General features: G+C 48.4%; 2 protein-coding genes across 5 annotated transcripts; one reads left to right on the forward strand and one right to left on the reverse strand.

Annotated features, from left to right (window-relative positions):
• Window positions 1-1173: 1173 nt before the first annotated feature.
• On the reverse strand, window positions 1174-5954 carry LOC127588012 (fatty acid hydroxylase domain-containing protein 2-like). Its single transcript, XM_052046500.1, has 9 exons — window positions 5804-5954; window positions 5348-5379; window positions 4501-4598; window positions 4260-4363; window positions 4053-4174; window positions 2671-2876; window positions 2410-2515; window positions 1901-2067; window positions 1174-1830 (listed from the first exon to the last, which is right to left on the reverse strand). Exons 2-9 carry the CDS (start codon window positions 5375-5377, stop codon window positions 1674-1676), a joined length of 990 nt encoding a protein of 329 aa, XP_051902460.1. The 5' UTR covers window positions 5378-5379; window positions 5804-5954; the 3' UTR covers window positions 1174-1673.
• Window positions 5955-7246: 1292 nt separating this feature from the next.
• LOC127588005 (core histone macro-H2A.1-like) lies at window positions 7247-13531 on the forward strand. 4 transcript variants are annotated; one of them, XR_007958937.1, is made up of 9 exons: window positions 7247-7663; window positions 8686-8885; window positions 9116-9222; window positions 9295-9486; window positions 9576-9683; window positions 10151-10250; window positions 10639-10729; window positions 11435-11524; window positions 11822-11888. XR_007958937.1 is itself a non-coding variant. In XM_052046491.1 (9 exons), the coding sequence occupies exons 2-9, from the start codon at window positions 8714-8716 to the stop codon at window positions 12583-12585; spliced, it is 1101 nt and encodes a 366-aa protein (XP_051902451.1). In that variant the 5' UTR covers window positions 7280-7663; window positions 8686-8713; the 3' UTR covers window positions 12586-13531. The 4 variants fall into 4 exon arrangements, 2 of the variants coding, with proteins under 2 accessions (XP_051902451.1, XP_051902450.1); XM_052046491.1 differs by lacking the exon at window positions 10151-10250 and adding an exon at window positions 12420-13531 and having other exon boundaries at window positions 7280-7663; window positions 11822-11996; XM_052046490.1 differs by lacking the exon at window positions 10639-10729 and adding an exon at window positions 12420-13531 and having other exon boundaries at window positions 7281-7663; window positions 11822-11996.
• The last annotated feature ends 240 nt before the right edge of the window (window positions 13532-13771 follow it).

The following is a 13771-nucleotide window of genomic DNA, read 5'->3' on the forward strand; positions in this document are numbered from 1 at the left end:
TTAACTTGCTAATGCTTCTGGATTCTTGGGGGTGTGGGGGGGGGGTGGGCAAGGAGGTAGCATATGTTTGTGTGACATGGGCAGGATTCCTTGGAGGGTGGGGGTGGGGGTGATTGTTCCTTTTGACATCTGGAACATTGAATGTGTATTTAAATCGACAAAAGGGAACGGAAAAAAAAAAGCTCAAGCAAATTTTGTTTCATGTTGAAATCTCTTAAATTTCCCTGTTCCCTTTTTTTTTTTAATTGATTGGCACCTCCACCACAACTGGATTCAATTTTCTGGGGGTTAACGTAGAGAGTCTTAAAACATATGTGTGTGTATGTCCCTGTCCCATGTCAAAAAAAAAAAAAAAAAAGCGATTATTTGCCTTCTTCGTGTCTTCTGATGTGGACGTCGCCCTCATTTTATCTTCCAACGCAAGCAGAGCTGGACTTTTTCCTTCCCGTTCTTCTTCAGGGAGACTCGATGTTTGCATCAGTGCTTTTTTGTGGCGACTTGACGACAAATGAGAGCCGGAGGTGTGAAAAACAAACAAAATGGATACAAAGATGAAATTGCGCTCACTGCTCCACCTCTCGGGACATTTGGAGGATTTCGAGGCCTTGTGGGAGTTGCCCACCCCCCTCAAAGAAACTCTAGGAGGTGCCCGCAAAAAAAAAAAAAAACGGTGGAAGGGTGACAAAAACAAAAAACAAGCGTGTGAGGATTATGGCTGTTTATGATGTCTGCAGACTGAAAAGTACAAAAATGTCATAAAGCCATATGAATATAAGAAAAAAAACTGTATATGAAGCGTTGAAATTGTTCACTGCATCACTGAAAAATCTCTTTAGGCTTGTTATGAGGAAAAAAAAAATGTGAAAATGCCCGGGGGGGAAAAAAAGCAAGGAAAAAAAAAACAAACTAAAATGGAAAAAAATGTAAACTACTTGAATGAAAACGTGTATTATAACATTTAATATTCGCTATCCGCTTTGTAGGCTGATGTGATTGGCTATTATTATTATTAGTGTTATTTGTAATTTGTAGTAATTATGCTTTTTTTTTTCCTTTAATTAAAAAAAACGGACACAAAAAAAAAACGCCTCAAAAACCTTGGCTGCCGAGTCATCATTTCCTCACTCATATTGTCAAAATGATCGTTTATTGACAGATTTGTCAGCAAAAAAAAACACTTATTGACGGATTTGTCATTAAAAAAAAAAACAATCGGAGCAGCAACGTGGGCTTGTAATACGCAAATGGTTCATCGTTACAATTTCGACAGGTTTTCACCACGTGTACAGCGCGTCCACAAAGTTGTGCAAAGGCCTTGATTGTCTTTTGGTTTTTTTGAGCGGGTATCCTCGGCTGAGGAGTATTTTGCCTGAGATGACTGAGATGTGAGATTCTTCCTCCAATGATCAGCTCAGAAAAATTGCGCGCGACAATCATGAATGTGGAACTCGGTTATGCTAACAAATTAGCATTGCGATTATCGCAACGCTTAAAGATTTAGCGCTGGATTGTGTTGAATTTTTTTTATTCCCCTCCACAGTTTTTCCCCAAACTGTGAATGGGTGTCAGTCAGTAAAAACAAAACAACAACAATGATAGTGCAAAAGAATTAAACAAAAACGGATCAACAGCTTTTAAAAGAAAAAAAAGGAATCAAGATGGCGTAACGGCGGTCAGTGGGACTTAGTGGGCGTGTCGGGAATGCTCTCGGTGAGCGGCGTCAGTCCCAAGAGCAAGGTGTGGCGTTCGTACTGCTTGGTCTGCCGGAACTTGGCGTCGGTGCCGTGCAGGCGGTCCAGCACGCCGAAAACGCCGAAACACTGGTTGAATCTGAAATCAACGGGGCCGGGTTCAAAGTCAGAACATCACCACGACCCGGAAAGTTCCACGGAAAACTGACCTGAGGTGGTGAAAGTCGTGGAACTCTGGGGAGGGTAGAAAGGGCAGGTGGTACCCGCAGTGGGAAACGGTGGTACTGACCAGCGCCAGGCAGTACCACACGCACGTGCTGGACACGTGCGAGCCCAACAGCACCGGCCCGATCACCACTGGCAGCAGGTTGGAGAACTGATGGCGCAACAGAACATGATCCTCTAGCTAGGTGGCTTAATGCCTTTTTGTGACTCCTCCAGTTTCTCTCTTTGACGCAAGCTGCCGGTGACGCACCGAGTCCCTGACATCGGGATTTTGCTTTGATTTATTGCCGCTTCTCTCCCCGACATGACACCAGCGTGGGCAGCTGGTTGAAACGGTCGTTGGAAGAGCCCTTTGAGCAAAAGGGGGGGGAAGCGGCAGCAAAACAGGCCAAAATCCAGATGGCAGTGACTTATGGTATCGCCGGCGGCTTTGCGACATTTTCAGGGAGAACTGGAGCAATCAGAGAAAGACGTGAAGAAAGTGCGCATTTACCAAATGTTCCAGCGGGTGAGCGTAGGTGGCGACCACGCCGATGGGGGCGGTCCACTCGTGGTGCTGCTTGTGGAAGCGCTTGTACAGGCTGGGATGATGGAACAGTCTGATGGCAAGACACCCAAAGTAAGAATTTTTGTTTGCATTTCAACATACAAGTTCCTCAATGGCGGTGACTTCAACCTTAAAAAAAAAATGCTTACCTTGACCATAAATGAGTTGCAAACAAAATGTAAAACAAATGCAGTCGGTGTTTGCTACCTGTGCGAGTAGTAAAAGAGAACTTCCTCCAGGATGGAGAAGATAGTGAGCTCGGCGAGGGCCCAGTGGAGGGTGGGCAGCTGGGGTCCGCAGGGGTCTCCTCTCCAGCGGGTCAGGTGGTAGGCGGCCACCACGGTGGGTGCGGAAATGAACATCTGGTTGAACAGTACCGTCTTCAAAGCGTGCCGCAGCTTTTCCGGGTCCACCTGGACACGGCCGATCGTCGGCCAATCACAACACCGTTTTTATTTTATAAACCGTGGCTCTATTTTTTTTTTCATAATGATGTAATTAAAAAAAGAAACTGTAACCACTGTAATGCAAATCCATGTATCATCTTAAACATGTTTTATCTTATCATTACAGGGCGTAGATGATCGGAAAGAAATGGATTGACTTGGCCTTCTACCTCCAACTAAAAACATCGAAGGACATGTCACGTATGTGAATTCTTATCAAAATTAACAATACATGTTTTGTAACCAGAACGGTGTTTATTAATCCATCGACGTGAAAAGGGATTTTAGATGGGACACACTCAATGTGGCCAGAAAATAAATCGACTGATCAATGTAAATAAGCTAGCGACGGACTTTGCTCCGGCGTCAATACTGTCCTCGACAACACAGACTCATTGGCTCTTGTTTAATCTGAATTTGACAGCCAATTTGGTAATATTGCGGCTGAGTGTGTGTTGGGGGGGGGGGGGTTGTTGGGGGGGGTAGGTGGGCGTAACGTCGTAAATCGAACCGAAACAGGCGCTGGCGAGGCTCACGTTTCCGGGTTTGTTTTCCTTACGGGTCCCAACACGTCAGCCCCATAGTAGCACGTCGCCCCCTGCTGGAATGGCGTGTCACAGCACCAGCAGCTTGCTTGCCTTCTTTTTTTTTTTTTTTTAAGTCTTGCTTCGTTTCGGGGAGAAAAATAAACCTCTTTAATTCGGCCAGTGAGGTAAAAATACAAATAGGGAAATAAATAAAAGTCAATGTCTACTCTGATAAGATAACGCTTGGAGAGTAACCTCCGGCACGCGTTATCAGACATCGATCATGGAGGAGATAAAAGGACTTTGAACTTCTATGCACAGGCGCATGCGCACAAACACAGAATGAGTCATCGCAATATTTGTTTTGCAATTTGGTGTTACTAAAAAAAAACAAAAACTTATGATTGTGATTTCTTATTTTGCTCAAATTCCCAGTCTCAAAGTAGCCGTGCAGTACCTTGAGTCACTTTCATGCTCCATCGATACCGACTAAAAATAAACCACCCGTGCAACTTTCTAACCAGAGTGACTCAAGCATGACTGAGCGCACTGACGCATCACGCTGTTGCATCACATTGGCTGTACGTAGTCCGAGAGGGGCGAGCCAAAACCTTACCGGGTCGTTCTTGTCGGCTTGGATGCGGTAGCGGGTGATGAAAGCCGGTTTCCCCGTGGTGTCCGCCAGTAGCAGCAGAGCGTTGAATGTCCACAACACCACCATGGGCACCAGCATCGTGCCTGCGGATGTCACGCTATTACGGCATTTCTTTCTTTTTGTGAAATAAAATGACCACACATGACCAAATCAGTCCATCCTCCTTACCCATGTAGAACAACGCCTCGTTGTGGCCCTCAAACATCACGTAGACTTTGGTCCACAGGTTCTGCCAAAAGTTGCCCGAAGCTCCCCAAAACTTCTGAAGATGCCTGCAACAAACAAGACCCCCGCTGTACCTCGTCGGCCATCTTTCTGTAATGTTTCCGTGTTACGGCAATGGGATTTTTTTTTGTCCATGACTCTGACACCCAAAAAGTTGCTGTGCGGCCAAGGAAGGAAGTCGCACCATGTCAGCGAATTACCAAACGCCGCCAGGAACAGGATTCCGGATCCGATGACAATGACGGCTTTCTTCACGGAATCCCACAGTCCTCCCGAGGCCTCCTGAGAAGACCAAAAAAAACCTCACATTTGGTCACGTAACATCAAGTACAAGCGACAAGTCCCTTAGCCTGCCCGATTCCCGTGGCATCTGGATTTGGGTCTGCTTTACTGGTGCTTCACTTTGAAAATTCTGAATTGGGCGCTCATGATCCCGAAGACCACCGCTTCCCCGTTTTTGGTGGTATTGTGAAGCCCTTACGAGACTCTCGAGAAATCAACTTGATGTTGTTGCGCAACCGTGTCTATTCTTTCATCTGGCGGGAGGGCGCCACCTTGCAGGAAGAGTCCAAGCCCAGGTTAGGGGAAACGCACTTGGCGGAGCTATTGTGTCGAAAACAAAAAAGAGGTTTTGCTGGGATGTTGTTCTATGAAAAGTGATCAACATGCTCATGTGCCAGTCACAAAAAAAAAAATAGAAAAAAAAATGTGAGGGTGGTTTTCCGAAGAAATATGAAAATCCCCACCAGCGAATTGACTCTTAAACATTTCATCATCCATTTCTCTGCCTCCGGACCCCCTCACAAAAGTTCAGGACTTTGGTCTTTGGGATGCGATTTCAGAATGAAGCTGAAATGCACTCTGGCCAAGGACGGCCGCTCGTGGAGTCCGCTTTCCAGTCGCCACGAGTGTTGCAACCCGCCGATGACAGTGGCCAATTGTGATGAAACCCAACAAACCTGACAGTCCAGACAATAAGCGACGTAATCATAATAACTCAGGTGGGCGTGTGTGTGTCAAGAAGCGCTTACCTGTCTACTGCTCGCTTGTGCTCCCCTCATATCTAGAAACACCAACAAATAATTAGCAGTTCTCGATTTTAGACATTTTCATTGATCCAAATGTAACATTTGACAACATTTGTCGCGGGACACTTCATTAGGGACGCCTATCATCTCTTTGCAATTCTTTGTGCCGTTACAAAGATGTTCAGATAATGTACAGATGGATATGTAGTTATGGAGCACAAATGCACTATACATAGACTCCGTTTAGGCCTCACATTAAAATGGATATTCAAATTGCTTTCACTGAAGAATTTTTGTTCATTTTTAATGCAAATATTCAACCACCACAAGCTTGGATAGTCACACGCGCGCACAATTGGATATTGTAGCTATGCGACTATACGAATGATATTTAGGGCCTTAAAAAACCGACAAAATAACGCCAAGGGGCCGATGTGGGCACGTTTTGGAGTCGCTCACCTGCGCGACGCCTTGTTCCACCGCAGTGTTGCTGTTGTTGTGTGTTGGGACTCCGAGTCCGGGCAGTCAGCTGGCTTTGACAGCGCTTTGTTGACAGACAGCCCAGCGACGCGCTGATTGGACCGCTGCGGGTCAGCTGACCGGTGCCGTACCCGGAAGTAAAGTCTGGCCCGCCTCTCTTGCAGCCTCGCTCGATGTTTGTTTTCCTTTCCTCGACTTTTCTTTTTAAAAAAGAAAACGTTTTAACCTGCACATTTCAGAAGGACCGGTAAGGTAAAAATTGAAATACTTTACAGGAGTAACTTACATCATGTGCTTACTCGTTAAACTCATAAAGAATAAAGTCATGTTCAACGGGTGTCAACACACGCCCACCCGATTATCGCCGAAGTTGTGATATTGCGTTTCATGATCACTTTATCGCTATAAACACGTGTTGACAAAGTACTTTGACAAGATAGATAGGTATACATAAAACACGATCGGATCTTAATCGTCAGCAACAATCCCCAAATCAACTGAAATAGCCTGCTCTGTATTCGTTGTATTATTGGACTCTATTCTTTTATCTCATTAAATGATTGACTTGTTGTTCACGATAAAGACCAAAAGAGTCAAATCAACCGTTGCATAATGCACATACAATACATTGCATGTTTTCTTCAACAATGGGTTCACTCGTTATTTTTTAAATGAAACTGAAACGAGGAGTCGTTCGTTTCTGAAATGACTATAATAAATAATCCAACATAAACAAATGAGATATGCATGTATATCAATGCAATGTATTGATTTATCATTTCAAGATGACGGTTTCCGTGCACATTTAAAAAATACAATATTTGAACTTCATCTACGAATGAGCAGAGCAGGTCCCTTTGATTAAATCATCTAATTCGGCCCTCGAGCGCAACGGTCACCCCTTGGCCCAGGATTATGTTTTTTCCTATTTCGGTTTGTGACGACAAGCATGTTTGCTCGCCCAAAACAAGCCTGCCTGCAAGGTCCAATCTGCTGGCTGCATTCACTCACTGTCGTCACGCTACTCAGGTCTGCCCCGCAGTGGCCGTTTGTTGCCACTACAGCTGTGCCATGATTTCCCAAGTATACAATAGAACGCATCTTTTTTTTTATAGAACGCTTTCGCAACAGCTGGAAGTGTAACAAAGAACATTTAATAAAAGAGAACAATAATACACATTGACAAGAAACGTGCTGCGATTGGTGTCCGAATAAAAGCTCTTTGACATGACAATATTCCGTCAAAGCAACGTGTCACCGTGGCAACCGAGGAGAGAGTTATGTCGTTATGAGTTTGATAAACAACGACCATTCAATACACTCACGATCACACTTCGGGACAATTTTATCGTGTTCCCTGAAAACCCACTAGGCACCGGAGAGTCTCGATACGGGCCTATGTTGGTCACGGTCACCATGCATCCCAAATTTCGACTTTATTTGAAGGGGGAGAAAAAAAAACCTTAACATCCCATGGAAAGTTACCAGAAACATTTTGGAAATGTACTGCAAAACGTTCCACTGAGCATCGCGTTCTTTTTGCCATTCTGAGCCTTCCGTCGGAATTCACGTGTTTGTGCTCTGCATTGTTGTTGTTGTTTTTTTTTGGGGGGGGGGCGTTGGTTGAAGAAGTACAGTAAACGGAATCCACGGGTGCCATGGGGCAGGTTGAGCCGGCTGCTCCCCCGCTGAGTGGCGTCGTTGGGCGGCCGGCAGCGCTCGGCTCGTCTCGCTGTGGATTGTGGGAGGCGACGGAGCCAGCCACAGCGAATCGCCGAGCCGAGCCTTCGCAGTCACCGGGAGACATTTTACGCCCTTGTACTCGGCTTTGGGTTTCACGTAAGTACGCCGCGGGCGCTACAAGGCGTCGCGGTTGTGTCTTTTTGATTTAGATATATATTTTTTTTAATTTAACCGAGCGGAAGCCGAGCGAAGGCCGAAGTGGCGAGCTCTCGTACGGGGGAAGGGGGGCGGTGAGACGCCGCCGCCGCCGCCGTCATGAGCACAAACCGTCAGCGCCGCTTCAACTGACATGTTGCGGAAATGCTTGTGAATGTCAGAGCCCGGTTCGGACGTGAACGAGCCAGGCTTGCCGTCAATCTGTCGGGCCGTCGGGGACGAGGCCACCTCGCCCCCACCTCCGTTTGCACCTCCGCCGGGAGGACACGCAAGCGGGCGTCTTGCTAACCTCGGCGTTCGTTCCCGCTCCAAAATGGAGCCGGCGTTGGCCTCCACACTTGACGCACATGAATCGCGGTAGCTCCTCTCGTGATGCCATATTATCCCCATTGAAGAGTTTTAATTGCTATCAATGACGAAACTTGCGACTATGGTGACATTTAGGCTTCATTTGAATATTGGCTCATTCGTGCGCCAACGCGCCTCGTAAATATGAACGTTGGCGTATTCCGAGTCCATTTATACAGTCAAGCTGACAACCAATCTGGCTAGTGAAACGGCTGCTAATCTAAAGGCACGTCAGCGCTATTAATGAACATGCTAATGAAAAGGTGCAACGAGGCGCCGCGCACAAAAAATGACAACAAATGTATCGAGTGAACGAGTCTCCACTTATTCGGCCGCCGTCACATTTGAGAATTTACCGATTGGCATTGTGTGGGGGGTGGGGGGTGGGCACTTATTTGCTAAAAAGCTCACCTATTTATTGTTTGTATTGAGAAATGGCGCCCTCTGGAGGCATCCTGGTGTCAAGGAAATGAATGAAGGAGTTGAAATGAGCCCCAAGTAGCGGCTGACCTGCAGCATTTGGATTCCATTTCTAAATCTTACAAGGAAGTGCACTTGCTTGCCTTTCTGTGACTCTTCCCGTCTCTCGGCGTTTCACCCCCCCCCCCCTGCAGGAGGCCCCAGTCGCGTCGCGGTGAAAGCATGTCGAGTCGAGGAGGCAAGAAGAAGCTGACCAAGACGTCGCGCTCCACCAAGGCGGGCGTCATCTTCCCGGTGGGCCGCATGCTGCGCTACATCAAGCGCGGCCTGCCCAAGTACCGCATCGGGGTGGGCGCGCCCGTCTACCTGGCCGCCGTGCTGGAGTACCTGACCGGTGAGTCGCTACTCCGCCCGCTGCTCATTTATCGCACTGCAGAAGTTTCAACTTTCATTGATCCAAATATAACATTTTACAATATGAAACGTTTGTATGAGACCCCAGTCGCGGGACACTTCATTAGGTACGCCTATCATCTCTCCTGGAAGTGAGGGGGGGGGGGGGAAAAAAAAAAAAAGAAAGACGCCATGTGCGTCGATCGATTTACTTTCCTCCTCCCCCCGCAGCTGAGATCCTGGAATTGGCGGGCAACGCGGCCCGAGACAACAAGAAGGGACGGGTCACGCCGCGACACATCCTGCTCGCCATCGCCAACGACGAGGAACTCAACCAGGTACCGGAATTCTTTCTGGGGGGGGGCAGGCAAAGCGAAGAGTCCGAACATTTTTTTTTTTCCCCGTCGTAGCTCCTGAAGGGCGTGACCATCGCGGCGGGCGGCGTCCTGCCCAACATCCACCCCGAGCTGCTGGCCAAGAAGCGGGGCGCCAAAGGCAAGATGGAGACGCCCCTCTCGCCCGCCCCCGAGAAGAAAGCCAAGCCGGCCAAGAAGACGACCGGCAAGAAGATGGGCGGCAAGAAAGGCGCCGGCAAGGCCAAGGTAGGAGAAGAAAGCCCCGCCTAGGTTGGGACGCGCCCCCCCCCGAGTCCCGCAGCGCCACCCGCCGGTGACATCTCGCCCGCTTGCAGAAACAGGGCGAGGCCAGCAAGACGGCGTCGGCCGACAGCACCACCGAAGGCTCCCCGGCGGACAGCTTCACCGTCCTGTCCACCAAGAGCCTCTTCCTGGGCCAAAAAGTCAGTTGAGGCTGCGGCCGCCTCCGCCGAAGGGAGGATGCGATTATGCCCCTTTTCCTCTTTGCGCCCCCCCCCCGGAATTGGCCAGTTGATTTCATCGGACGGGGAAAGCTCATCAAAAAGGCTTTTTGCGGCTGATTTAATTCCCGCGGTTGCTCTTTTGACGCCGCTGTGTGTTGGATGGGGAACTCCCAAGGCCTCATTTGGGATCTCAAATGAAAAAAACATGTCAAGTCTAACAAGATAACCAAACAGGATGTGGCCTGAGCCTTAAAAAATAAAAAAAACCTCAATTGAATATTGCACGTCCTTCAGATCGACTTCAATTTGCAGGTCGAAGGCGCAAAAAAAAAAAAGTCACGACATCCTTTGAGGCTCAGGTGGTGTCAACTTGGTTTTAACGGCTTTGCTTCCTTCCTCCTTCCGCTGCATGACCCCCCCCCCCCACCCCCACCTCCCCCCCGCAGCTCAACCTCATCCACAGCGAGGTCAGTAACTTGGCTGGCTTTGACGTGGAGGGGGTCATCAACCCCACCAACGCCGAACTTGATCTAAAGGATGATCTAGGTGAGACGCGCCCCCCCCCCCTCCTCCCGCTACCGTCAAGTGGCCACAGCAGGGCTTTGAAACGTCAAAGTCCCGGCGGCCGCGTTTGCACCCCCACCTTCGGGCTGACTTCCTGTCCGGCGGCCATTCCATCACTTGATCCGGACTTCCTGCCTGACAGGAAGTTGAGCGCCCGCTTCGGCTCACTTAGTCAGAAGCCCCCCCCCCCCCACACCCCCAGCCCCCCAATGCAACAATTCCAATGGACCCCGGAAGCCATTTTCTTGGGCGTTCTGACTAAACGAGCCCCCGGCTCCCCGTCGCCTGGTTTTCCCCGGCATGTCGCCAGCCGGCGTCGTCGTGGCCGCGTGTTTGTCTGACCGCCGTGTTGTTTGTGGTTCATTCGTAGTTGCAAGTTGTCCAAGCCGACATTTCCGTAGTGGAGAGCGACGGTGTCGTTCACCCGACCAACTCGGCGCTCTATTTGGGCGGTGAAGTAGGTAAAGGAACCAGTCGGCTTCCGAAGGCTTCGGGCTTGCCCAAAATCTGTCGCTGCTGCTAACGCTACTCCTTCTGCTAATGCTCCTTTTGACACCGATCCAGTGATCCCGATTCAGACCACGCGACCTTGCCGACCTTGTTTAGTTTTTAACCACTTCTATGCCACGGAGAGAAGCCTGCATACCAACAGCGCCCCTCGGTGGGCTACGCTTGCACTGTAGTTGACGTGGACACTCTTTTGACCATCTTTGACTCGGCATTTGCAACTTCACCAAACATTTTACTCCCTCAAAACTGTCACGTCAAAGTTTAAATCCAGCCTTCGGGCCTGCAGGCTCCCATTTTGAATTTAATAACAATCATGATGCCAATCCGCTTGCTCCGTTTTTAGCTCTCGCTGCTCCGGTCGGCTCATTTGCGTTGTTTCGTGATACCGCGGTCAGATTGCGACACCTGATTGTGTCGATTCTGACGTCACCTCCCGATTGTGAGGTGGTACCTAAACCTGTCCTGAGTCTCCCGAAGGAAACCAGAGCCCCCGCGAGAGGCAAACGGGATCCCTCAGAACTAGAGAGCGGCAACATCTGATGATTGACGGCATCTCGCTTTGGCATGCGTCCACCCGCCAGCATGGCCGCCGCCGCCGCCACCTCCGTGTGTGTGTGACTCTCCCGCTCGTGTGATCCCGACTCCTTCCTTCGCAGGTTCTGCACTGGAAAAGAAGGGCGGCAAGGAGTTAGCTGAAGCGGTGCTGGAGGTGAAGAAGAAGAACGGGCCGCTGGATGTGGCAGGAGGCGAGTGGCTCCCTTAAGTGGGATTACTAAAACCATTTTAGGGCCATACAAGAAAATACAAGATGCTCTTGAATGGCGCCCTGAGGAACTCCACTGTTGATAGTGGACAGATATTCTTCCTGTGTGGATGTTCAAGTCTGCTTTTTCATTTGAAGCCCAGTGGGGGGGAAGTGACATCAGTTGCGCAGCACATTGTGATTATTATTATTATTATTTTATTTTATTTTTTACATTATTTTCCCCAAATGAACCTTTGCGGAGATCTTACAATTTTTTGTTGTCTTTTCCACTCCTCAGCTGTCTTGACCGCCGGCTTCGGCCTTCCCGCCAAGTACGTTATCCACTGCAACAGTCCGGCGTGGGGCTCGGACAAGTGCGAGGACATGCTGGAGAAGACGGTGAAGAACTGCCTGGCGCTGGCCGACGAGAAGAAGCTCAAGTCGGTGGCCTTCCCGTCTATCGGCAGCGGAAGGTAAGGGAAACGGAACCCCCCCCCCCCCCTCCGTGTCTTTGTTTTGTTTGTATTAGTCAGTGCTCAGGAAATCAATTGGGAGTTTGGAGAGTTTTCCATTCAGGTGCCAAAACCAGTTTCATGAAGCAACGTGAAATTTGGTCGGCACGTCCATCACGAGTAGACCCACTAAAAAGTCTCAAGAAGCCCCGCCTCAAAAACACACGGCAAGAAAAGCAAACTTGACTGCACACGTGAAAAAGTGCCCCCCCCCCCAAAAAAAGCCCGTCTCACATATTGTCACGGCAAGAATTTGGTGGGCGTGTCTATCATGAATCGACTCCCCCAAAAAAGTCTCAGGAAGCCCAGCCCGAAAAGACGGCCAATTTGGTTGGTGGTTGGCGCAGGCTAATTGCAGGCCCCCCCATCCGTCCGTCATTCCAGGAACGGCTTTCCGAAGCAGACGGCGGCCCAGGTGATCCTGAAGGCCATCTCCAGCTACTTTGTGGCCACCATGTCCTCCACCATCAAGACGGTTTACTTTGTGCTCTTCGACAGCGAGAGCATCGGCATCTACGTGCAGGAAATGGCCAAGCTGGAGGCCAGTTAAAAGCTTGCACACTCCTTTTTGCTTTCCTAGCGGGACGAGATGAAGCTCAACTCGTTTTTGCGTTACGTTTGTATTCTTTCCTATTTTTTTTTTTCCCCTCCTAAAAATTTGCTTTCCGGACGTAATTGCGCACTGAGCTGACCTTTGGACGCAAACAGCGGCGACTAAATACGAAAAGAGGTTTAATTTTCTGAAACGGGTATATGCATGTTAGCAGCTCTGTCGCTAGTTAATTTAAAAAAGGCAAAAAAAAAAAATCATCATCTCGGTAGCGCTCATAATTGTGTTTTTATCGTGTCGCCTTTTTTCTGTCGAGGAATCTCTCTTTAAGTTTGCTTTTTTTTGGTGTGTTGTGTTTGTTTGCTGTGTGCCCTGCAGTTTTACTCCCCCCACCCAAAAAGGGGGGGGGGCGTGGGGGGGTCAAATTAAGTGTCAACTGACTGTCCCTCATCATCAGGCGAATCACCATTGAAAGACAAGTTTTAATTTTTTTTTTTGGGGGGGGGGGCAGGGCACTGCTGCTTTGCAAAGGCGTGTTTCTATCAATGTTTCTAGATGGAGTATTTGTGGAAAAAGTTCTTGTTGAAAAGAATTATGTCGTATTTTGAATTTGCACATCATGAAAAGGCACGCTCGGATTTGGAAGCCGACCGCCGGCCCGCGTCGCTCTTTGTCTGTGTTTTGTCCTCATTTAGCCGTACAAAAAAAAAATAACTTTGAGGGGGTGGGGGGGAAGGGGGTAAATACTGTGGCCGCTAGGTGGCGCACTAGGATCGGGAATGGTCAGGTCCTTTTCACTTGGAATTTGGTTTTGATGGATGGAAACGCTCAAAAAGGATTTTCAACTTTCTTATTGAGAGGGGAAAAAAACGCTTTCTAAAGAATGACTCTGGACACACACAAAAATAAATCTGTACGCACTCGGAAAATAAACTCTTTGAAAATACCCCCAAAATTGAAGGATTGTGTTGCCTACTGGGAACAAAACGGGGCTTCCTAAGATGCACTGCCAAAATTTGGAATTTATTATTATTATTTTTTTATTGTTAATCTCTCCGTCTTTTTCATATAAAATCCGTTGTAATAACTTTGATTTTATAGTTCCCATGAAGTCATTTTCATTATTTAATTTGATTGGAAGTCTTGCAAAAAGAATTTTTAAAAATCCTTTGAAGTTCCCCAGAAT

This window comes from Hippocampus zosterae, chromosome 16, assembly GCF_025434085.1.
Source record: "Hippocampus zosterae strain Florida chromosome 16, ASM2543408v3, whole genome shotgun sequence".
Classification (NCBI taxonomy): Eukaryota; Metazoa; Chordata; class Actinopteri; order Syngnathiformes; family Syngnathidae; genus Hippocampus; species Hippocampus zosterae.